The 26,242-nt window shown below is 39.3% G+C and overlaps 1 protein-coding gene across 2 annotated transcripts in view; it reads left to right on the forward strand.

Annotated features, from left to right (window-relative positions):
• Positions 1-4,394: 4,394 nt before the first annotated feature.
• The window catches only part of DPY19L2 (dpy-19 like 2), a 92,569-nt gene continuing 70,721 nt past the window's right edge, over positions 4,395-26,242 (forward strand). Inside the window, exons 1-4 of one of the 2 annotated variants that reach the window (XM_061414158.1) lie at positions 4,395-4,896; positions 8,306-8,330; positions 10,185-10,272; positions 17,000-17,137. In XM_061414158.1, the coding sequence (XP_061270142.1) occupies positions 4,515-4,896; positions 8,306-8,330; positions 10,185-10,272; positions 17,000-17,137 (633 nt within the window). In that variant the 5' untranslated portion in view covers positions 4,395-4,514. The remainder of the gene's footprint in view (positions 4,897-8,305; positions 8,331-10,184; positions 10,273-16,999; positions 17,138-26,242) is intronic. The other variant, XM_061414157.1, reaches the window with a different exon arrangement.

Consider the following 26,242-nt stretch of genomic DNA (forward strand, 5'->3'; position numbering starts at 1 on the left):
TGTCATGTTTCCCCTCACATACACAATCTATCCCTCCCCTTACTGAGAGAATGCAAAATCATTTAGGCAACTCTCTGTTTTCTCCGTTAACTAGTGAGCACAGAATTCTTATTACTGTTTAACAATAGAACTAACATAAAACTAATGACAAAAAAATAGGTGAGCAAAACATTAATTGGAAGTAATACTTATCAGCATACTCTAAATATGGTCACTCCAGAGCACTTTATCTTATTTTTTGGTCATAATGTACGACATGTATGATCTTAGTTCCCTGACCAAGAATCAAAGCCCTGCCCCTTGCAGTGGGAGCTTGGAGTCTTAACCACCGGACCACCAGGTAAGTCCCCAAGATATAGTAACAATTTTAAAAGTAAGCATGTACTCTTTTAGATGCTTTACTATGCTTTAAGTGCTTCAGCATTTTTCAGATCAGGATATAAATATTAGAGTGACTAAGTTACTAAACTAAAGGTCACACACTGGTAATTTTCCATATATGAGTCTTCTATGTAAAAGATTTAGAGGGGAGTATGTGAAGTCACTCAATTTGTGTCTGACTCTTTGCAACCCCATGGACTGTAGCCTATGGGGTTACTCCTATGTATGGGGTTACTTCTATGTTAAACCTATGTAGGTTCCTCCATCCATGGGATTTTCCAGGCAAGAGCACTGGAGTGGGTTGCCATTTCCTTCTCCAGGGGATCTTCCCGACCCAGGGATCAAAGCCAGGTCTCCTGCATTGCAGGCAGATGCCTTACCAACTGAGCCACCAGGGAAGTCCATGGAACACAGTTAATTCTATGTGTTTACTATACACTGAATCATATATACACTGCTTATTTTACCTTTAACACTATATGCATGCTAAATTACCCAATCATGTCCAGCTTTTTGTGACTTTATGGACTGTAGTCTGCCAGGCTTCTCTGTCCATGGGATTTTCTAGGTAAGAATACTGGAGTAGTAGCCATGCCTTCCTCCAGGGGATCTTTCTGACTCAGGGATAGACCCACATCTCCGGCATCTCCTGCACTGGCAGGCAGGTTCTTTACCATTAGCTCCACCCAGTAAGCCCATCTTTAACACTATAAGTATTTTCCTATACTGTTAAGTATTCATTTAAAATTGCTTTATTCAATTTAGCAATGCTTCACCATCATCGGTGTTCTGTAATTCACTGTTTGACATGGGAGTTCTAATTTTCACTTATGTAAATAATAGTACAATGAACATCATAAAAATTATTTTTTAAATGGAGAACATGACCAGATTTGAACCTTTGAGGGCTAGACCAAGGATAAGCATATGCTTTATTCTGTTTGCACATGGAGTGATCCAAAAGACAACAGGAAACTCGAAGAAACAAATTCGCAAAGAGAGAAACGTAAGAAACAGACAAAACAGACTGAAGAAAAGACCAAAATCAGAAATTTCAGTTCAGAGTTATACAAGAAAATGTCCCTGAAAATGACATTTGGCCAACATCCCTGTAGCAGCCACTCTTTGCTCCCAGAAAACTACCCACTCCTTACAAAAAACAAAGATGTAAAACATAAAATCACTTAAGTAGATAATCTATCAACAGGGACCCTCAAATTACCTTTGAAAATATTCAACAAGATATAACTTAAACACATCTAGGAAAAATCACAGCATTGAAGAATAAACAGATTATTTGGGAAAACACTGATTTTTAGAAAAGGCACAGGTGACCATATTGATTTCAGGTAAAAGAGTGTATAATTCAGTTGACTTGAAATGTCTGTTGGAAAATATAAATTCCCCAAACTGATACCAGAAGTAGTAACCTGTAAATATACCAATAATGATAGATTGCTGCTGCTGCTAAGTCGATTCAGTCGTGTCCGACTCTGTGCGACCCCATAGATGGCAGCCCACCAGGCTCCCCCGTCCCTGGGATTCTCCAGGCAAGAACACTGGAGTGGGTTGCCATTTCCTTCTCCAATGCATGGAAGTGAAAAGTGAAAGTGAAGTCGCTCAGTCCTGTCGGACTCTTAGAGACCCCATGGACTGCAGCCTACCAGGCTCCTCTGTCCATGGGATTCTCCAGGCAAGATTACTGCCATTGCCTTCTCCGAATGATAGATTAAAGAGAAATAAAAAAGCTCCAGAACCAGATGCTCTATTTAATACATACATAAAGGTGCAAATGCACCCAATTCATGTCTTACATAATTCTATAATTTCCTTTTCATTAAATCATAGCACTCCAAAAACAATATTAGAATATTCATATGAAAAAATAAGGCATTTTTTGAATTTGCGTATTTTTTAAATAATATATTTTTATCAACCACCCATAAGTGCCTTGTATTTTAAACTCAGAGTTGGACAATTTTTCAGTTGTTAAAACTTGGGTAAATCACTACATCCTTAGTCCACGGTTTCCTAATTCATACAGTTACTGTGTGAATTAAATACAATTAAATACGAAAACATTTTAATTTTTTTAGCCTCGAGGGGGTGGGGGTGGAGATGGGGGTGAGGATTGAAATTGGGCACTCGGCAATTAAAGAGCGGGGTCCTAACCGCTAGACTGTTAGGTAATTCCCTAAATGCCTGACCATTTTAAGCAGCAAACAGTGCCAGGAACATAGAAAGGCTCCTTGGGGGGGTGGGGGATCTTACAAACCAGCAAATTAATAATAACACTTACTTAATTTAAGTGACAAGATGAATAATGCTGTCAGTAACTGGTTTGCTGCTGCTAAGTCGCTTCAGTCGTGTGCGACCCCATAGACGGCAGCCCACCAGGCTCCCCTGTCCCTGGGATTCTCCAGGCAAGAACACTGGAGTGGGTTGCCATTTCCTTCTCCAATGCATGAAAGTGAAAAGTGAAAGTGAAGTCGCTCAGTCGTGTCCGACTCTTAGCGACCCCATGGACTGCAGCCTACCAGGATCCTCGGTCCATGGGATTTTCCAGGCAAGAGTACTGGAGCGGGGTGCCATTGCCGGTTTAGACCTGCAGAATAGGGAAACTAACCTGGGCTGGAGAAACCGGGTGGGGCTTGGAAAGAAACAAAACTGAAAGAGGTAGGCAAAAACGGATGAGAACTCAAGAGGGCTTTAGGGTATGAGTAAAGGGATAGTTAACTAACAGAGTCACATTGAAGACCTCACTTGGAATGACTGGAGAGGAAGATCTATGTCCGGGGACGTGGGAAATTGAAGTTGAATAGGTAGATGGGGCAGGCTACTAAAGGTACCAATAAACAAGCCAAGGAGTTTAACTTTTATTTATGGGCTAATGGGAGTCCTAAGCATTTCTGAGCGGTGTGGCATCTGGGAAATTAACCTAGCCGCAGGGCGTCTAGACCAGATGGGGGAAAGGGGTTTTAGGGAGTTGGATCCGTCGGGAAACAGATGGGACGTGAGGCGGTGTGGGCTCTGGCCGCAGGGCCGGGAGCAGAGGACATGACAAGCGCCACGGTCCCTGTGCATCTTTGCCAGTCGCTGTGGCATCGCGTATGGCTCTGCAGTGACTGTGGGTTTCTCCTTTTATGTGGTCCCCGGTGGTTTCTGGTTCAGAAAGGGGAGAGTGCTGAGCACTGCTCCGCGCTCAACTGCCGAGGAATTCTGAGCAACCTGGTTTGGGACACAATTTCACTTCAGAATAGATGGATAAACTCTGTCCTCAAAGGGGACAACTCTGAATTCGCATTCAACCTGAGGCTGTGCGGTTAGACTCACCGGGTTCATGCCAGCTCTGCCACCTGCTGCCTGCAGCGTCGGGCCACTGCCTCGGTGTAGGAGATGAACTCTAGGTGTCCCATACCAGCCAAGTGTTCCAAAGGGGCGAGGAGAGACGCTCCTAATAAGTGCCAGGCGCGTCACAGGCTCTCGCTTCCTTTCCTCGCTTTTTTTCCCCCCTACTGTTACTTTTTAAAATTGAGATCTCCTTTTTTGTTAATAACCTTGAAACAGACAACCTTTTGGCAAAAACAAAGCTAAGGCTAAACCCGAAGAAAGGAATTAAAACGAAGAAAGTTCTTCAGTCTTGTTCGCTAGCAAGGTATGACAGCTGAGCCGCGCAGGTGAGAAGATGCGCTGGGAAACGCGCGTGGAGACGTGCTTGGAGCGCCGAGCAGTCAGCTCACTACAGAATGGACACGTGGGGGCGCACGTGGGAGGGTCTGCGAGGGGCGGTGCTAAGGACCTGCGCACGTGGGGCTGCAGGCGTGGTAGCGCACGTGGGAGGTTGCGCGTGGTGCTTTGGATAAGCGCACCTGGGGCTGAACGCGTGGGAGGTGCACGTGGCAGGGTGCGCAGGATAAGCGCACGTGGGGCTGCGCGCGTGAGCGGCGCACGAGCGGCGCCAGGCAGCCTGGGTTTTGTTTCGCGGTCGCCTTGACGACCGGGCAGCCTGCAACGGCGCTGCGGCGAGTCGTTGAGAATGTGAGCCGAGCCAGGCATCTTGCGGACCTCGCCTGACTAGGCCGGGCCGGCGCCGGAGAGAGTACCAGCCCCATCCGAACGGGGACTATGAGAAAATGGTCGGGCAAACGAGGAGTAAGCTCAGAGGTGCGGCTTCAGAGCCATCGCACTTTCTCCGCTCCACTCAGTCTAGGCGGCGGCGCCGGGCCACAGGATCTGGGGAGCGGGAGTTGGAGAAGGAGCCGAAGGAGGAGGTGAAAAGGCCGGAGCTGCCTTTGCGCACACGCAGGGGGAACCTGACAAGGGGCGCCCGGAAGTATTCGCCGCAGAGGATCCGAAACTTGAAAACGCAGAATTGCGTGCCAGTGGAGATGGTTAGAAGGACCGATCTTCTGAACGACCGCTTTCCGTTTCTCAGCTCTTTGCTGGAGCAGCTCTCGGACAAGGCGCAACTATTGCAAAGACGTCAGGTCTCGGGCAAGGGGGCCTTCGGCATAGGTGAGCGGAACCGACCGAGGAAAGCCCCTTGCAGGAGCCCCGACAGCTCCGGCACCAGCACTCCCGGGCGACTAGGCTCACAATGGAGAGACCCGTGTACCCTCTTGATCCTAGGGTTGGACGTGGTTTCCATGAATCTTGAATATCAGTTTAACAAGCAAGTCTGGCAGCAATAATGGCGAGTTCCAGTATCTGGAAAATTGCTGACAAAAATTCCGAGCCCTCTTAGTTCTTATTTTAAAACATTTTCAAAGGTTTGCAGGCACAGTGATAACTTTATGTGTCACCAACAAAATGTCATCTTAAGGCAGCCATTTATCCCTAGTGAAAATGATAGGGTAGCTTTGGGGGAGGGGGAGGTCAGACTTTATATTTTTCTGCACCTTGAATGAAGCAAAATAATATGTTGGTTTTAATGAGTTGAGAATCTTTCACAGGGGAAATAGGATCAAATTAGGCAATATATTTCCCCATGTTGGTATCTATTTACTTTCATCTTGCTGAGGAGCTTGATGCCTAAATTGCCTTCTTATTTAAGCCCTTGAAAGATTTTTCTTTATTTGCATTCCTAATTTTTGAAGATGTAAATTTTGCTTTTTCATTAAGAGCAATTTTGAGCCTAGTCCTTGCTCAGACTGGCTGCTGTTATATATTGAAACACAGATAGATATCTCCTAATGTAAGTTGTGGTTTCTTTTCCATCGTAAGTTGATTGCTGATATTAAAGTAGAATGGATCTCCACATTTGGAGCATGTAGACAATACTTGAGAAATAATGGGGGTTCATATTTAGATTTTGTCAGATGTCTAGTTACGGGAAATGTGGGATTTTAGTTGGGACCAAAAAAGGGTAATATTTGGATGTGTGGAGCAAACAACAAGTATTAGAAGCCTATAGAACAGCATAATCAGAGCCATGGAAGTAAGAAAATATGAAATAAAAGTAAGGGTCCAAAAGAGAACGTAGAGTGTTCAAAAAATTGGTTGGGACCAGCCATGGGGAGTCTAATTCAAGTCTACATTTAAGGCATTTGAACTTCATTCAGTAGGATGGCACTGATGGGTTCTTTTCTTTAGGAAAATAATTTTTTTTTAAATGAGGTGAAATGCACATAACATAAAATTAACCATTTTTAAAGTGAACAATTTTGTGACATTTAGTATGTTCTTGATATTGACATTGAATGACTTAAATAGAGTGATAGGATCAGAAGTGTGCTTCAGAGAGATTGATTTGACAGCAGTGTGTAAAATGGACTGGATACGGACTGAGGTAGAAAAAAACAGTTGAATGCTAAAATCCAGACAATAATGGTCTTTTTAATGTTATTATTATTATTTTTTGGCGTTAATGTCTTTGTTGCTGCATGTGGACTTTTTCTAGTTGGGGTGCACTGGCTTCTCCTGTTGGGGAGCACAGGCTTTAGGCACCAAGGCTTCGGTAGTTGCTACATGTGGGCTCAGTAGCTGCAGCTTCCGGGCTCTAGAGCACAGGCTCATAGTTACGGTGCTCAGGCTTAGTTGCTCTGCGGTGGCATATGGGATCCTCTGGGACCAGGGATCAAACCGGTATCCCTGCATTGCAGAGTGGACTCTTAACCACTGGACCAGGGAAGCCCCAGGCAGCAGTGGTCTTAATGAGGGTAGCGACAGTAGGAATGGAGAAGAGAAGTCAGAGGTGAAAGTTGATGGAAACATGTTGAGAGGACCTGGGTAGGTGATAAGGTAGAAGAGGAAAGGAATGTGATGAGGTAGAAGAGGAAAGGAATGTGATGAGAGGAAGAGAGAACATTTGGTCAGGCATGAGGATTGTAGATTTGGGAATTATTCATGTAGAAGTGAGTTGAAACATTGACATTGAGTGAGATTTCCAAGATAGAAAAGAGAGCAAAGTAAAGATACTTGGGAAAACCCCTACATACTTAGTTTTAAGAGAGAAGAGAAAAATAAAAAACAGAGAAGCATATAAAAACAAAATGGTCAGAAAATGGATGAATTGGTAGGTTGGTATGATGGGTCTTGATAGAGAAAGAAATCTAAGAATCTGGTGAAATTCTACAGAGAGGTTGAAAAGCAGGAGAATTGAAAGAGACTGTTGATGTTGATAACTGAAGGGTCATTGGTCATTTAAGAGTTATAGGAACTTTAAAGAAGTTGGCTGATTATCTTGTCAGACATGGCAGGGGATGGAGAAGAGAATATTTTGTAGTTGGAAGGTCTACTATATCAAGAGAAGTATTTTAAGGCCTGGGAATATGAAAGGCTGAAGGAGAACGATCGAGGAGAGAGGGTGAGATTGAGGTTCGAAGAGAGTGAATACTTGATGGTGCAGTCTTGGAATAATTGGGAAGGATGGAGATAAAGGCATGAATTTGAGAAGCTATCAGTAGAAAAGAGAAGAGATACTTCCTGTTGTGAGATGGTAGAGAACAGAGAAGCAAAGCTCACTATATAGAGAAATGTTGAAATGGATATAAGATGTTGAGAGTGCTTGCATCAAATGGTCTTTGTGTCAGTAAGGTACAAGGTTGGGTCACTTTCAGAGGTGAAGTTGACAGAGGCAGGATACAGGAGATAGGCTTTTAATCACAACTTTAGAAGGAGCTGTGATAAGCCCTTCTTTGCATTTACAGTATTGACATCATTACACCTTACAATTTTGTTGGGTAGGGAATGTGGGTTAAGGGGAGTGGGTGAGAGACACTAATATTTTGAAGATTTTGGAAAGCTAGATGGACTTAGTAGGATATTTTATTTTTTCTTAAGTATTATTTTTAAGAGTAATTGCCTTGAGAATAAGAAAGAGGATACAAATATAGTTGAGTAGGACATTGTCCATCTTAGAGTTAATGAAACCTTATCAGAGTTGAGAGGGAAGGTATAGGTTTAATGTTTAAGTGGTTCATAGTATTACCATGTATTAGATGGAAAGTTAACATATGTAGTGAGTATATACTTTTTCTATAAAGACCCAAGTAGTAAAAATTTTAAACTTCAGACCACATACAGTCTTTGTTATTTATTCTTCTTTCCTATTTTTTACAACCCTTAAAAAAATTAACAACCATTTTAGCTTGCAGACAAAATAGACCAGACAGATCATAGACCATAGTTTGCTGATTGTGACATAAAACTAGACATCTGAGAAATGTTGAGGAGTGGTAGGACTGAGCTCAGGATGGTGAGAATATGAAAAAGAGCTGGAGTGACATAAAACTAGACATCTGAGAAATGTTGAGGAGTGGTAGGACTGAGCTCAGGATGGTGAGAATATGAAAAAGAGCTGGAGAAGCATGATTGGAAGCTTCCAACATTGCAGTGTTTGTTTTAAAAGTTATTAAGTAGTCATTTTAAAGGCATAATAAGGCAACTGTTAATGACTTTTTCCTTTTTTTTTTTCTTTTTCCAGCTGCCTTTGTGGCAATTTTGCACTGGTAAGATTAGTTTCATTTTGATATAAATAAAAACATTTGGATTATAAAAATTACCATCACTGTTTGTATATATAAAAAATTAACTGCTTGCTATGTATATAGAATATCTATATGTGTACCAGTTAACATATGTATATGTGTGTGTATAAAACTTTTAAAAACCTCATGTGTGAAACATTTATAAATGAATGCATTATGGGAATAGTAATTTATGAATTAAAATATTTTTGCTTTACCAAAAGGTTCACCACTGTATTTCCTAAATATCTAGCTTTTGTAGTGTGGTTTTCATGTTTATTTCATGTAAAAAACTTCCTCATTTTCTAGCAATTGAGAGTTGTTAGTGACATAAGGGAGAAGGAAATGGGAACCCACTCCAGTATTCTTACCTAGAGAATCCCATGGACAGAGGAGCTTGGTGGGCTGGTGTCCATGGGGTCGAACAGAGTTGGGCATGATTGAAGCAACTTAGCATGTATGCATGCATTGGAGAAGGAAATGGCAACGCACTCCAGTGTTCTTGCCTGGAGAATCCCAGGGACAGAGGAGTCTGGTGGGCTGCCATCTATGGGGTCGCACAGAGTTGGACATGACTGAAGCGACTTAGCAGCAGCAGCAGCAGCGGCGGCGGCAGTGACATAAACTTAGGGTTTGTGTAAAGTTTTAGTAGCACCTGTCAATTGGAAATCAGGTAGAAATGAAGATAAACACCCTGTAATGGTAATACAGAATTAAATGAGCCTTTCAGTGTGCATACACATACACATTATTTTACATAAATGATATATTTGTAAAAAGTATATGTAAAATAATTTTCCTCTGACATATCTTCATTTCTACCTGAGCTCAAGGATTTCTGCTCTTGGGAAGAATGGGATCTACCCCACGTCCTGTTGGGACAGTGCTTTTCTGACCATTATTCTGCAGGGAGATCTCGATGTTGTTAATAGAACTAAGACTGTAATGTTAAGAAACATTTCCTACAGCTTGTGATACCCTGGTATATGTCCTAAGTATAAATGAAGGTGAGTGGAAGATACAGTTGCCATATGGAATTTTGTTTTATTTTCTACTTCATTGGAAAGCATCTACTGTATAATTAAGGATAGTATAATTGCTCACTACAATTTTACTTGTCACTTATGCTCCTGTTTCAGTACCTACAGCTGGGTTTATTTATTTATTTATTTTAGTTGTACTGATGAAATATCTTTTAAGTACAGTCCTGTTTTCTTTGGCACTTTATGTAGTGTTCTACTTATTAAAAAATTTATTTAACCTAAAATAATTTTATTTAAAATTATATTCTAAATCTTTTTAACAGTTAAGAGATATTTCCCAAACCTGGTACATTAGAAACACTTGTAAAACATAACAGATAAACAAAAGCATGCCTCAGTTCTGATTTAGATGCCTGGAATGGGAAGAATGATGGAGAAATCTACAAGAGTTTTAGATCAACAATTGTTGTTGTTCAGTCTCCCAGTCATGCCCGACTCTTTGCGACCCCATGGACTGCAACTTGCCAGGCCTCCCTGCTCCAGTGGATCATGTTTTGTTAGAACTCTCCACTATGATCCATCCATCTTGGGTGACCCTACATGGCATGGCTTATACCTTCATTGAGTTACGCCAGCCCCTTCACCATGACAAGGCAGTGATCCAGGAAGGGGAAATACACAATTATCTGTGTTATAGTGCTGGATTATAAATCCCTAAAAATTTACAAATTGACAAACTATAAAGTTATCTCAATATTTATTGTAAAAATTTATTCTTTGTTCTTCTTATGGTTTTTATACTTTGTTTATAATAGTTTAGCCCTGTTTTTGAAACATGTTATTTTTCTTCTAGGGTACATTTGATAACACTTTTTGAAAATGATCGTCATTTTTCTCACCTCTCAGCCTTAGAACGGGAGATGACTTTTCGCACTGAAATGGTTAGGTTCTTTCTTCTAATGAATTCATTTGTAAATTAAGAATAGTAAGGTGCAAATATATTAGGATCTGAAATGAATTTTGGTGAATTGTACTGTTTCTCACACTATTTTAGGTTTATTTTATTTTTGCTGTTTTTAAAAAGAATTTTATTAGGACATAGTTGACTTACAATGTTGTGTTTCAGATGTATAGCAAACTGATTCAGTTATAAATATACATATATTCATTCTTTTTCGGATTCTTTACTTCTGTAGATTATTACAGAATATTGAATAGAGTTCTCTGTACTATATAATAAGTCCTTGTTGGTTATCTATTTTATATATAGTAATGTGTGTATGTTAATCCCAAGCTCCTAATTTATCTCTCCCTGTCCTTCACCCACATTTCCCCTTTGGTAACCATAGGTTTGTTTTTGAAATCTGGCCTATAGGTTTATTATTTAAATAAAAAGTGTTTTAGTCCTCACTTTGTAAGCAAGAGTACAGTCAAAATGTATTAAAGACCTAAATGTAAGACCTGAAACCATAAATCTCCCAGAAGAGAACATAGGCAGAACACGGTTTGACATAAATTGCAGCAGTATTTATTTTGGATCTGTCTCCTAAGGCAAAATAAATAAAAGCAGAAATAAATAAATAGAGCCTAGTAAAACCTAAAAGCTTTGGGGGAGCTGAAGAAACCATTCTCAAAACTAAAAGACAATCTACTGGATGGGAGAAAATACTTGTAAATGCTGTGACTGATAACTGGTTAATATCCAAAATACATAAACAGTTCATACAACTCAATATAAAAAATTTTTGAAAAATTGACAGAAGACGTGAATAAACTTTTTCTGAAGAAAACATACAGGTGGCTAACAGGCACATGAAAAGATGCTCAACATCACAAATTGTTAGGGAAGTGCAAGTCAAAACCACAATGAGATACCACCTCACCACAGTCAGAATGGCTACCATTGCAATGTCTACAAATGACAAATGTTGATGAAATATGGAAGAAAGGACACTCTCCTACCCTGTTGATGGGAATGTAAATTGGTGCAGCCACTGTGGAAAACAGTGTACAAGCTTCTGAAAAAACTAAAAATATGATCCAGCTATTCCCTTCTATTTTACCACTTATTTTGATATATGGAATCTAAAAAATAAAATATATACCACAGAAAAGTGTTTCAGGATTCTTTTGTCACATTCTCTTCCTTTCCTACAGGCAGACTTCTTTATAAGATAGTAAAGATCAATTGCTAGAATATCAAAGCAAAATGATAGGACTCTGAAAGAGGAACTCCCCAGGTCGGTAGGTGCCCAATATGCTACTGGAGATCAGTGGAGAAATAACTCCAGAAAGAAATGAAGGGATGGAGCCAAACCAAAAACAATACTCAGTTGTGGATGTGACTGGTGATAGAAGCAAGGTCCGAACTGTAAAGAGCAATATTGCATAGGAACCTGAAATGTTAGGTCCATGAATCAAGGCAAATTGGTAGTGGTCAAACAGGAGATGGCAAGAGTGAACATCGACATTGTAGGAATCAGCAAACTAAAATGGACTGGAATGGGTGAATTTAACTCAGATGACCATTATATCTACGACTGTGGGCGGGAATCCCTTAGAAGAAATGGAGTAGCCATCATGGTCAACAGAATAGTCTGAAATGCAGTACTTGAATGCAATCTTAAAAACGACAGAATTATCTCTGTTCATTTCCAAGGCAAACCACACAATATCACAGTAATCCAAGCCTGTGCCCCAACCAGTAACACTGAAGAAACTGAAGGTAAACGGCTCTATGCAGACCTACAAGACATTTTAGAACTAACACCCAAAAAAGATGTCCTTTTCATTATAGGGGACTGGAATGCAAAAGTAGGAAGTCAAGAAACACCTGGGGTAACAGGCAAATTTGGCCTTGGAATACAGAATAAAGCAGGGCAAAGGCTAATAGAGTTTTGCCAAGAGAACGCACTGGTCATAGCAAACACCCTCTTCCAACAACACAAGAGAAGACTCTACACATGGACCTCACCAGATGGTCAACACAGAAATCAGATTGATTATATTCTTTGCAGCCAAAGATGGATAAGCTCTATACAGTCAGCAAAAACAAGACCAGGAGCTGACTGTGGCTCAGATCATGAACTCCTTATTGCCAGTTTCAGACTGAAATTGAAGACAGTCAGGAAAACCACTAGACCATTCAAGTATGACCTAAATCAAATCCCTTATGATTATACAGTGGAAGTGAGAAATAGATTTAAGGGCCTAGATCTGATAGATAAAAGTGCGTGATAAACTATGGATGGAGGTTTGTGACATTGTACAGGAGACAGGGATTAAGACCATCCCCATGGAAAAGAAATGTAAAAAAGCAAATGGCTGTCTGAGGAGGTCTTACAAATAGCTGTGGAAAGAGAAGCAAAAAGCAAAGGAGAAAAGGAAAGATATAAGCATCTGAATGCAGAGTTCCAAAGAATAGCAAGGAGAGATAAGAAAGCCTTCCTCAGCGATCAATGCATAGAAATAAAGGAAAACAACAGAATGGGAAAGACTAGAGATCTCTTCAAGAAAATCAGAGATACCAAGGGAACATTTCATGCAAAGATGGGCTCGATAAAGGCCAGAAATGGTATGGACCTAACAGAAGCAGAAGATATTAAGAAGAGGTGGCAAGAATACACAGAAGAACTGTACAAAAAAGATCTTCATGACCCAGATAATCACGATGGTGTGATACTCACCTAGAGCCAGACATCCTGGACTTTGAAGTCAAGTGGGCCTTAGAAAGCATCACTACGAACAAAGCTAGTGGAGATGATGGAATTCCAGTTGAGCTATTTCAAATCCTGAAAGATGATGCTGTGAAAAGTGCTGGACTCAATATGCCAGCAAATTTGGAAAACTCAGCAGTGGCCACAGGACTGGAAAAGGTCAGTTTTCATTCCAATCCCTATGAAAGGCAATGGCCAAAGAATGCTCAAACTACTGCACAATTGCACTCATCTCACATGCTAGTAAAGTAATGCTCAAAATTCTCCAAGCCAGGCTTCAACAATACATGAACTGTGAACTTCCAGATGTTCAAGCTGGTTTTAGAAAATGCAGAGGAACCAGAGATCAAATTGCCAACATCTGCTGGATCATCGAAAAAGCAAGAGAGTTCCGGGAAAAGATCTATTTCTCCTTTATTGACTATGCCAAAACCTTTGACTGTGTGGATCACAATAAACTGTGGAAAATTCTGAAAGAGATGGGAATACCAGACCACCTGACCTGCCTCTTGAGAAACCTATATGCAGGTCAGGAAGCAACAGTTAGAACTGGACATGGAACAACAAACTGGTTCCAAATAGGAAAAGGAGTATGTCAAGGCTGTATATTGTCACCCTGCTTATTTAACTTCTATGCATAGTACATCATGAGAAATGCTGGGCTGGAAGAAGCACAAGCTGGAATCAAGATTTCTGGGAGAAATGTCAATAACCTCAGATATTCAGATGACACCACCCTTATGGCAGAAAGTGAAGAGGAACTGAAAAGCCTCTTGATGAAAGTGAAAGAGGAGAGTGAAAAAGTTGGCTTTAAAGCTCAACATTCAGAAAACTAACATCATGGCATCTGGTCCCATCAGTTCATGGGAAATAGATGGGGAAACAATGGAAACAGTGTGAGACTTTTTTTTTTAGTTTTTTTTTTTTAATATATAAATTTTGGGGGGCTCCAAAATCACTGCAGATAGTGACTGCAGCCATGAAATAAAAAGATGCTTACTCCTTGGAAGAAAAGTTATGACCAACCTAGACAGCATATTAAAAAGCAGAGACTTTGCAATGCCAACAAAGGTCCGTCTAGTCCAGGCTATTGTTTTTCCAGTGGTCATGTATGGATGTGAGAGTTGGACTGTGAAGAAAGCTGAGTGCCGGAGAATTGATGCTTTTGAACTGTGGTGTTGGAGAAGACTGTTGAGAGTCCCTTGGACTGCAAGGAAATCCAACCAGTCCATTCTAAAGGAAATCAGTCCTGGGTGTTCATTGGAAGCACTGATGCTGAAGCTAAAACTCCAGTACTTTGGCCACCTCATGTGAAGAGTTGACTCATTGGAAAAGACTCTGATGCTGGGAGGGATTGGGGCCGGGAGGAGAAGGGGATGACAGAGGATGAGATGGTTGGATGGCATCAACCGACTCGACGGACATGAGTTTGGGTGAACTCCAGGAGTTGGTGATGGATAGGGAGGCCTGCCGTGCGGTGATTCATGGGGTCGCAAAGAGTCAGACACGACTGAGTGACTGAACTGAACTTAACTGAAAGATCAATTTTAATAGCTGAGGAAAGGAAAACAAAGTTTAAGAAGTGATACTGACCTATCAGAATTCTTGGAAATTGCTTTCTCTTGGGGTAGAGTTGGTCAGTTTTAGCTGGCACTTTAAATTTATTTTTTAAGCTCTCTTTATTTCCAGATAATCTCTTTTAGAGATAATCTCTTTTAAAGAACTTTTGATATCATTTCTTTAATACTTTTTTTGTTCTTTTGACACCAAATCCGTAAAATGGATAATGTAATCTACTGTATCTTACATAATTGTTGTTGGGGTTAAATGGGATAAAGAAAGCCCAAGTTGCAGAAATTTACAATTAAGAGAAGCCAGGTGTCCAGATGTGCTAATCAGGGGCCAAGAGAAGAGCTGAAATTGGCTCTTTTGTTTGCCTTTGCTGCTGCTGCTGCTGCTAAGTCGCTTCAGTCACGTCCAACTCTGTGCGACCCCAGAGACGGCAGCCCACCAAGCTCCCCCATCCCTGGGATTCTCCAGGCAAGAACACTGGAGTGGGTTGCCATTTCCTTCTCCAATGCATGAAAGTGAAAAGTCAAAATGAAGTCGCTCAGTCGTGTCTGACTCTTCGCGACCCCATGGACTGCAGCCTCCAAGGCTCCTCCATCCGTGGGATTTTCCAGGCAAGAGTACTGGAGTGGGTTGCCATTGCTTTCTCCTTTGTTTGCCTTTAATTGTGACTTAATTAAAGTTTTTAATTAAAGAATTAAAATTAGCAAAACTTACCATTTCAATTATTTCTAAGTATATAGTTCTGTGGCATTAAACACATTTACATTGTGCAACCATTAACCCTCATCCATCTCCAGAACTTTATTATCCCAAATAGACTGTACCTGTTAAGCACATAACTCCCCACTCCCACTGTTTTCTCACCTAGCTCCTTAGTGACTTCTATACATGTGCCTCATCTAGGTATCTCAGGCATTGTTTTTTAAATCTCTCTCCGTATAGCCACTTAAAAGCTTCGAAGAGTTGGACATGTTAGCATTTGTATGGCATTTGAATTTTTAATATCTTATAAGTGTTATTTCCAAAGAGAGGATATAAAATATTATTTAATAAAGAGTTGGTGATGGACAGGGAGGCCTGGCGTGCTGCAGTTCATGGGGTCGAAAAGAGTCGGACACAACTGAGCGACTGAACTGAAAACTGTAGCTGTGTCGGCGTCTGGGCTTCAATGACAGATCACTAGATTCAGTTATCAGTTCTATGCTTTGTTGTATAATGATGAGTAAGTTGTCTGATTATCAGTCTCATCTGTTAATTAGAAATAATGCCAGCCTTACAGGATTTTATTGAAAATGAAGAAAGAGAAAATGAATGAAGCAAGTAGCACAGTACCAGACACAAAAATAATAACTTATTAATAAAAATGTGTATGTTTCCTCTTTCTGTTAGTACAGACATGCATATTAGATATCTTTTCGTTGTATTGCCTTGTTTCTCTCATAAGCAAAAAGGAAAGATCCTTATATGAACTTGTTCTATTGATACTAATTAAAATTATGAAGAAGTGCCCTTTCAGATATTAGTTAAAACAAATCTTTAATTTTATTAGTCACTACTGTTGCTTAATCTGTAAAAAATAAAGTACCTTATAGTTGTATGAAGCCAGAATGAGTGTAGAGTTGAAGGTTGCTTTTAATGATTTTTGAGAGGAACATATATTACAAACTATGTTGCCCTTTAGTTTTTAGGAAAGAAAGCAGGAAATTGATGAGCAAGTAATATGAAGCAGCATACTTTTGTTAGTCTTTGAATTTTAAATAGCAATTTTACTAGCCTAATAAAAAAATCATTTCACATGCTGTAGTCATGCACTAGAATAGCCCCTCTTTCAGGACAACATTTCTGTCATGAACAGGAGCTCACAGTTAGCTTTCACTTTGTGCAGAGCCAGTCAATGGAACTGGAAGGCAAAGGAAAGCATTAAGTACCATCTGATGCCCTTGTGACCATCATTTATTATTTCTAAAGGGTTGGAGAAATATAAGTAGTTATGCAAAGTTGTACACATACAATGACACAAAGTCATACCTATGCCAGAATTATCAGATCTCAGCCTCTAGGTGTCTCACAATACGGGGGTAAAGTCAGGCTTGGTAGAACTAAAATGTATTGCTTACTTATTATAAGGTACGATTAGAAAAATTCTTAAAACGTTGAATACATCCCTTTAACTCTTTTGAACCTATGGAAAATATGAAAGAATAGTATAGTGATGACCTGAAAAGGTATGCTTTTGTTTGCATTCAAGAATGTAGTAGTAAGTAGAAATTAGGAAGTCTTATTATCAGTCTTTTTTTCCTTTTCAGAGTAAATTGTCTAAAAAGAGAAAAGTAAGTATTTTAAAATTTTACTTATGTTAACAATTTATACTTTTTAAAAGGGACTTTATTATTCCTACTTCAAGACCATTGTTGAAGCACCTTCATTTTTGCAAGGACTGTGGATGATTATGAATGACAGGCTCACTGAATATCCTCTTGTAATTAATACAGTGAAACGCTTCCATCTTTATCCAGAGGTAAGCAATGTTCTGGGACAAATGTTTGTAGAGGGGTTTCTTTTTTTATCAGATAGAAGTTATAACCACATGATGATGTTATAGGAAGGAAGGGATCTATAAAGTTTATTGATTGCTGTATGTGTCCTTATAGTTGAGCACCACATCAAAAGTTCCTTTCCTAAATAAAAAAAAATCCCAGAAACTATTCTCACATGAACTTAAAGAATAGAACCTTAGTATAGCAGTAATAGCCAGTGTAATAGACAAGCCAGATGGGAAGGAGCCACGGATTCACAGATGGAGATGGTTCATAGGTTATCACATTTGTGGGCATAGGATTGTTCATTATTCCTTTTGTTGTGGTGATTTAGTTGCTCAGTCAGGTCCAACTCTTTTGAAACCCCATGGACTATAGCCTGCCAGGCTCCTCTGTCCATGAGATTTTCCAGGCCAGAATACCTAAATGGATTGGCATTTCTTTCTCCAGGGGATCTCCCTGACACAGAGATCAAACCCATGTCTCTTGCATTGGCAGATGGATTCTTTACCACTGAGCCACCAGGGAAGCCCCATTATTCCTTTCAGAGATCAGATCAGATCAGTCGTTCAGTCATGTCCAACTCTTTGTGACCCCATGAATTGCAGCATGCCAGGCCTCCCTGTCCATCACCAACTCCCGGAGTTCACCCAGACTCATGTCCATCGAGTCAGTGATGCCATCCAGCCATCTCATCCTCTGTCGTCCCCTTCTCCTCCTGCCCCCAATCCCTCCCAGCATTAGGGTCTTTTCCAATGAATCAACTCTTTGCATGAGGTGGCCAAAGTACTGGAGTTTCAGCTTTAGCATCATTCCTTCCAAAGAAATCCCAGGGCTGATCTCCTTCAGAATGGACTGGTTGGATCTCCTTGCAGTCCAAGGGACTCTCAAGAGTCTTCTCCAACACCACAGTTCAAAAGCATCAATTCTTCAGTGCTCAGCCTTCTTCACAGTCCAACTCTCACATCCATACATGACCACAAGAAAAACCATAGCCTTGACTAGACGAACCTTTGTTGGCAAAGTAATGTCTCTGCTTTTGAATATGCTATCTAGGTTGGTCATAACTTTCCTTCCAAGGAGTAAGTGTCTTTTAATTTCATGGCTGCAGTCACCATCTGTGATTATACAGTGGAAGTGAGAAATAGATTTAAGGGCCTAGATCTGATAGATAGAGTGCCTGATGAACTATGGAATGAGCTTCATTATTCCTTTACTATCCTTTTAATGTCTATGAAATCTATGAGGATGACCTCTCTTCCATTTCTGATATTAGTAATTTGTGTTCTTCCTCTTTTTTTCTTAGCCTTGCTGGAGGCTTATTGATTTTATTTATGCCCCGTTGTTACTTGCAGGCACATTGAGGATTGCCATGTCTCCTTTTAGAACTGACACCTTTATCATTAGGACTTCCCTGGTGGCTCAGACGGTAAAGCGTCTGTCTACGATGCGGGAGACCCAGGTTTGATCCCTGGGTTGGGAAGATCCCTTGGAGAAGGAAATGGCAATCCACTCCAGTACCATTGCCCGAAAATCCCATGGACAGAGGAGCCTGGTAGGCTGCAGTCCATGGGGTCGCAAAGAGTCGGACACGACTGAGTGACTTCACGTTCACATTCACGTTCTTTATCATTATCTAATACCACTTTTTATCCCTGATAACTTTTCATGAAGTTTTGCTCTGTCTGAAATTAGTACAGCTACTCTGATTTTTCTTTTAATTAGTTTTTACATAGTATATCTTACTTTATTAATTTGCTCTTTTTAAAACATATTTATTTTATTTTTGGCTGCGCTGGATCTTTGTTGCTGTACAAGCGCTTTCTCCAGTTGGGGCAGGTGGGGCTACTCTGGTTTGTGGTACATAGGCTTCTCATTGCGGCGGCTTCTCTTGTTGCAGAGGATGGGCTCTAGGGTACATGGGCTTTCGTAGTTGTGGCTCACAGGCCTAGTTGCTCTGTGGCACATGGAATCTTCCCCAACCAGGGATCAAACCTATGCTCCCTGCATTGGCAGGCGGATTCTTAACTACTGGACCACCAGGGAAGTCCTCTTCATTTACTCTTAATCTATATGTGTCTTTATATTTAAAGTTAGTTTAGACAAAGTATGTTTGAGTCTTGATTTTCTGATTTACTCTGATAATCTCTGTCTCTTGATTGGTGCATTTAGACCATTGATGTTCTAAGTAATTATTGACATAGATTGATAGCAACTATATTTGTTGCTACAATATTTTATATTTGTTGCCCTTGTGTTTTGTTCCTATTTTGAGTCCACTCTTCTCATGCCTTTTGTGGTTCTAACTGAGCATTTTATATTATTTCATTTTCTCTTTCTTACTGTATTAGTTATAATAATTTTTTTTTAACTTTTTTTGGTGGTTGACCTAGAGATTGCAGTATACATTTAAAATGAATCCAAGATCACTTTTAGATAACACTAAACCACTTTAAGGGCAGTGTGTGTGTGTGTGAGGACCTTCTAATCACAAAGTAATTCTAATTCCTCCTTCCAACCCTGAATCATTGCTGTCATTTATGTTTATTATACATAAGTACATGCATAACAATGCATAAAGAATACACTGCTGCTATTATAATTTTGAACAAAGCTATTATACTTTAGATCAATTAAGAGTAAAAAGAAAAGTTTCTTTTTTAATTTTTATTTTTTTAAATTTTATTATAATTAACTTTATTGTATTGATTTTGCCATATATCAAAATGAATCTGCCACAGGTATACATGTGTTCCCCATCCTGAACCCTCCTCCCTCCTCCCTCCCCATACCATCCCTCTGGGTTGTCCCAGTGCACCAGCCCCAAGCATCCAGTATTGTGCATCGAACCTGGACTGGCAACTCATTTCATATATGATATTATACATATTTCAATGCCATTCTCCCAAATCATCCCACCCTCTTCCTCTCCCACAGAGTCCAAAAGACTGTTCTATACATCTGTGTCTCTTTTGCTGTCTCATATACAGGGTTATTGTTACCATCTTTCTAAATTCCATATATATATGCGTTAGTATACTGTATTGGTGTTTTTCTTTCTGGCTTACTTCACTCTGTATAATCGGCTCCAGTTTCATCCACCTCATTAGAACTGATTCAAATGTATTATTTTTAATGGCTGAGTAATACTCCATTGTGTATATGTGCCACAGCTTTCTTTTCCATTCATCTACTGATGGACATCTAGGTTGCTTCCATGTCCTGGCTATTATAAACAGTGCTGCGATGAACATTGGGGTACACGTGTCTCTTTCCCTTCTGGTTTCCTCAGTGTGTATGCCCAGCAGTGGGCTTGCTGGGTCATAAGGCAGTTCTATTTCCAGTTTTTAAAGGAATCTCCACACTGTTCTCCATAGTGGCTGTACTAGTTTGCATTCCCACCAACAGTGTAAGAGGGTTTCCTTTTCTCCACACCCTTGTAGACTTTTGGATCGCAGCCATTCTGGCTGGCGTGAAATGGTACCTCATAGTGGTTTTGATTTGCATTTCTCTGATAATGAGTGATGTTGAGCATCTTTTCATGTGTTTGTTAGCCATCTGTATGTCTTCTTTGGAGAAATGTGTATTTAGTTCTTTGGCCCATTTTTTGATTGGGTCATTTATTTTTCTGGAGTTGAGCTGTAGGAGTTGCTTGTATATTTTTGAGATTAGTTGTTTGTCTGTTGCTTCATTTGCTATTATTTTCTCCCATTCTGAAGGCTGTCTTTTCACCTTGCTTATAGTTTCCTTTGTTGTACAGAAGCTTTTAATTTTAATTAGGTCCCATTTGTTTATTTTTGCTTTTATTTCCAATATTCTGGGAGGTGGGTCATAGAGGATCCTGCTGTGGTGTATGTCAGAGAGTGTTTTGCCTATGTTCTCCTCTAGGAGTTTTATAGTTTCTGGTCTTACATTTAGGTCTTTAATCCATTTTGAGTTTATTTTTGTGTATGGTGTTAGAAAGTGTTCTAGTTTCATTCTTTTACAAGTGGTTGACCAGTTTTCCCAGCACCACTTGTTAAAGAGATTGTCTTTAATCCATTGTATATTCTTGCCTCCTTTGTCAAAGATAAGGTGTCCATATGTGTGTGGATTTATCTCTGGGCTTTCTATTTTGTTCCATTCATCTATATTTTTGTCTTTGTGCCAGTACCATACTGTCTTGATGACTGTGGCTTTGTAGTAGAGCCTGAAGTCAGGCAGGTTGATTCCTCCAGTTCCATTCTTCTTTCTCAAGATAGCTTTGGCTATTCGAGGTGTTTTGTATTTCCATACAAATTGTGAAATTATTTGTTCTAGCTCTGTGAAGAAAACCGTTGGTAGCTTGATAGGGATTGCATTGAATCTATAAATTGCTTTGGGTAGTATTCTCATTTTCACTATATTGATTCTTCCAATCCATGAACATGGTATATTTCTCCATCTATTAGTGTCCTCTTTGATTTCTTTCACCAGTGTTTTATAGTTTTCTATATATAGGTCTTTAGTTTCTTTAGGTAGATATATTCCTAAGTATTTTATTCTTTTCGTTGCAATGGTGAATGGAATTGTTTCCTTAATTTCTCTTTCTATTTTCTCATTCTTAGTGTATAGGAATGCAAGGGATTTCTGTGTGTTGATTTTATATCCTGCAACTTTACTATAATCATTGATTAGTTCTAGTAATTTTCTGGTGGAGTCTTTAGGGTTTTCTATGTAGAGGATCATGTCATCTGCAAATAGAGTTTTACTTCTTCTTTTCCAATTTGGATTCCTTTTATTTCTTTTTATGCTCTGATTGCTGTGGCCAAAACTTCCAAAACTATGTTGAATAGTAATGGTGAAAGCGGGCACCCTTGTCTTGTTCCTGACTTTAGAGGAAATGCTTTCAATTTTTTTTTCAATGTTTGCTGTGGGTTTGTCATATATAGCTTTTATTATGTTGAGGTATGTTCCTTCTATTCCTGCTTTCTGGAGAGTTTTTATCATAAATGGGTGTTGAATTTTGTCAAAGGCTTTCTCTGCATCTATTGAGATAATCATATGGTTTTTATTTTTCAATTTGTTAATGTGGTGTATTACATTGATTTGTGGATATTGAAGAATCCTTGCATCCCTGGGATAAAGCCCACTTGGTCATGGTGTATGATCTTTTTAATGTGTTGTTGGATTCTGATTGCTAGAATTTTGTTAAGGATTTTTGCATCTATGTTCATCAGTGATATTGGCCTGTAGTTTTCTTTTTTTGTGGGATCTTTGTCAGGTTTTGGTATTAGGGTGATGGTGGCCTCATAGAAAGGTTTTTTTTATCTTCACTTATTCTTTCTTTGATGCTCTTTCTGTGGGTCCAAGTTTTCTAATCCATATCTTTCTTATCTCTCAATGGCAACCCACTCCAGTGCTCTTGCCTGGAGAATCCCATGGACGGAGGAGCCTGGTGGGCTGCAGTCCATGGGGTCGAGAAGAGTCGGACATGACTGAGCAACTTCACTTTCACTTTTCACTTTCGTGCGTTGGAGAAGGAAATGGCAACCCACTCCAGTGTTCTTGCCTGGAGAATCCCAGGGACAGTGGAACCTGGTGGGCTGCCGTCTATGGGGTCGCACAGAGTTGGACACGACTGAAGCGACTTAGTAGTAGTAGTAGTAAAAAAACATACAAAGTCTTTCAATTTTTGTTTGTTTGAGAAAGTATTTCTCCTTCACTTTTAAAGGATAATTTCACGTGAGGTTAAGTTGGTTTTTACTCTCTCAACTCTTTAAATATTTCATTTTCTTCTTAAATTGAATAGTTTCTGAGAAGTCAGAGGTACTTCTTAACCTTTATTCCTTCTTAAGTAAGGCATGTTTTTCTTTTGACTTCTGTAAGGATTTTTCTTTATCTTTAATTTTTTATAGTTTGAATGTTATATGCATATTCAATATGTATGATTTATGAATAGGTATAGTTTTTTGGCGTTTATCATGGTTGGTGTTCTCTAAGCTTTCTGTACCTGTAGTTTGATGTGAGGAAATTGCCAGTCATTGTTTCTATTCATAGTATTTCTTCTGTTTCTTTATCTTTTCTCCTGTGGCATTCCCATTACATGTATGGTGTACCTTCTGTGGTTGCCCCACAGTTCTTGGATATTCTGTTCTCTTATTTTTGTCTTTTATATTTTTGATTTTCAGTTTTGGAGGTTTCTTATTGAAATATACTGAAGCTCAGAGATTCTTTCCTCAAGCCAAGTCCAGCCTACCAATAAGCACATCAAAGGCATTCTTGATTTCCATTGTAGTGTATTCTGTTATAGTGTATAGAGAACTTCTCTGCTAATATTGCCAATCGGTTCTTGCATGCTCCTTTCTTTATCTGTTAGAGCCTTTAGCACATTAATTATTGTTGTTCTGAATTACCAGTCTTACAATTTCAACATGCCTGCCATATCTAAGTCTAGTTCTGATGCTTGCTCTGTTTCTTCAAACTGTGTTTTGGCTTTTAGTATGCCTTATGATGTAATAGCTAGCTTGAGGTACTGGGTACAGAGCTGCCATAAATAGGCTTTTAATAGTGTAAGGGAAGCATTCTGTAATTAGGTCTCAATCTTTTGTGAACCTGTACCTCTAGACTGTGAACTTTGCAGTCTTCTTGGTTTTTTCTTTCCCATTTAGGTACAGCAGGATGACTAGAGTGGGCTGGAATTGGTATTTCCCTTCTCTCACATAGAAGGGTGGAGTTGGGTATTACTCTGCCACCCTGTAGTTTAGGCTCTGATAACACCCTAGCTGGTTAGGCCTACTGGTGGAATAGTCTCTTTCAAGGGCAGGCCTTGTTAAGAACAGAGTGCTCTGGTGTATTTCAAAATACACTCCTCTTTCCACTTCCCCCTCAGAAACAGATTTTTTTCTGATATCACTGTAAGAAACTAGTGATCTCCTAGAGATAAAATTCATAAATATGTGGGCATTATCCCTATTACTGGGTCTCCCTGGAGTTTTTGATTCTCAGAATTGTCTACACTGTGCCTCTAGCAATTCATCAATTATAATTTAGGTTTTCCGTCTCTCCATCTGGTTCCCATGGAGGTTTCTACCCCTGGGTTTTTGCTCCAGTAAGTTGTGATTCTCTGTATTTGCCTGTCAACCTTTACAGTCTGGGAGCAGCAGTTTGCCTAGTGACTTCATTTCTCTTTTGGATCTAAAAAGAGTTGACTTTTCAGCTTGTTTAATTTTTTTCGTATTAGAATGGAGTGGCAAATTAAAAGCTTCTTACATGCTGGACTTGGAAACCTTATACTTTTTTAAAAATTAGATTCCATATATTTTATTTCCCTTGAGGTTGCTTACTTGGTCTATGGACTTTTTTTTAGTGGGTTTAGTGGGTTTCTTCGGAGAAGGCAATGGCACCCCACTCCAGTACTCTTGCCTGGAAAACCCCATGGACGGAGGAGCCTGGTAGTCTGCAGTCCATGGGGTCGCTAAGAGTTGGACACGACTGAGCGACTTCACTTTCACTTTTCACTTTCATGCATTGGAGAAGGAAATGGCAGCCCACTCCAGTGTTCTTGCCTGGAGAATCCCAGGGACGGGGAAGCCTGGTGGGCTGCCATCTATGGGGTCGCACAGAGTTGGACACGACTGAAGCGACTTAGCAGTGGCTTTCTTTTAGTTTTCAAGTGTTTGAAGATTTATCTTTGTTATTAATTTATAGCTTAAATTCATTGTGTTTAGAGAATTTAAAAACCTAGATTAAGTTTTTATTTACATACTCCATTTGACCTCTATTGAAGAGAATGGTACTATATATATGTGTATGTGTGCATATGTATATATGTATTGTTTTTTGAGTGTTTGGTGGTTTTTATTGTCTAAAAGTTATCTATTTCTAGGCTGCCGTTTTCCTAGTCCTTTGGCTAGAAAGAGTAGGCCTTTTCTGAATGCTGTGTAAGCCCCCAGTGGTGTTTCTGGTTGCCAGACTCTGGCTCCAAATCTGAGAAAATAAGGCAAAAGGAAAGTCCAGGGAACTTACCACCATGTCATTCCCTGGGTCCTGAGATTCCTAGCTAGTGTGCCTTCTTTTTTCTACCTTTCTTCTAATGTTTGATTTATATGATTCACAGAAGTTATAGTTGTACTTGTAGGAATAGAGAAAAGTGCATCTACTCCATTTCCCAAAGTGGACATTTACATTATTTAAATATTGCCTTTTTTTTCTCATCTTCATTTAGTTTAAGTGATTTTCTAATTTTCCATGTGTTTTCTTCTTTGATCCACTGGATATTTAAATATTGTGTTATTGAATTTCAAAGAACTTAGGGGTTTCTCAGATTTATTTATTTCCTTGATTTCTATAAGTGCTTTTCAATGTAATTTGTGGTAGTAACAATTGTATAGACCTACATAAGATTTAAGATGAAAGAAGTGGTTTTCTGCAGCAGCTTTCTCCATATCCCATCTTACTTTTCAGAGGCACTTTGACCTTATTTCTTCTAATGATTATCTGGATAATTCTAGTTAAAATAGAAAAATCAAAGAGGAAAAAAAAACTATTTGTTGAATCTTCAACTTTAGTTAATGTTGACTTACTCTGTGTAAATAAGATAAGGATTTAGCTTATCGGACTAGGCCAAGTTCTTCCAGTGTTTGATAATTATTATTTTTAGTTTTGAGTTATTTTTAGAGTTTTATATCATTAAATCTGTTTTTTGTTCCACTAATTTCCATCAGTATGGTCTCTAAAACATTAGCTAGTTTTTTCATTTTGCTTATCAAAAATTTTATTGAATAATTTGTACAATTTTCAGTTTCTTTGATGTTATGAAAAAAAAATCATGATAATGTTGTTCATTCATTTTTGAAACTTGAAAGCATGTAAATGACAGCCAACAAGGACTCGTCCAGTCTTATTTTCATATCGCATAGATACAATATAGAGAACACTTAAATTTGCTTGCAGCCTTATGTGGTACTTCAGTGTTGAAGTAAATGTCCATACTTTGTGTTCACAGGGAGATTAATTTTTCATCTTAAAACATGAGTGTGAAAATGTGTTTTAAAAGGGAAAAGGCATTTAATGCTTACTCTATGCCAGCACTTATATATGTAAGCTCTAATCTCCCATCACTCTTG

The sequence above is a fragment of the Bos javanicus genome, chromosome 4, assembly GCF_032452875.1.
Source record: "Bos javanicus breed banteng chromosome 4, ARS-OSU_banteng_1.0, whole genome shotgun sequence".
In the NCBI taxonomy this organism is placed as follows: domain Eukaryota; kingdom Metazoa; phylum Chordata; class Mammalia; order Artiodactyla; family Bovidae; genus Bos; species Bos javanicus.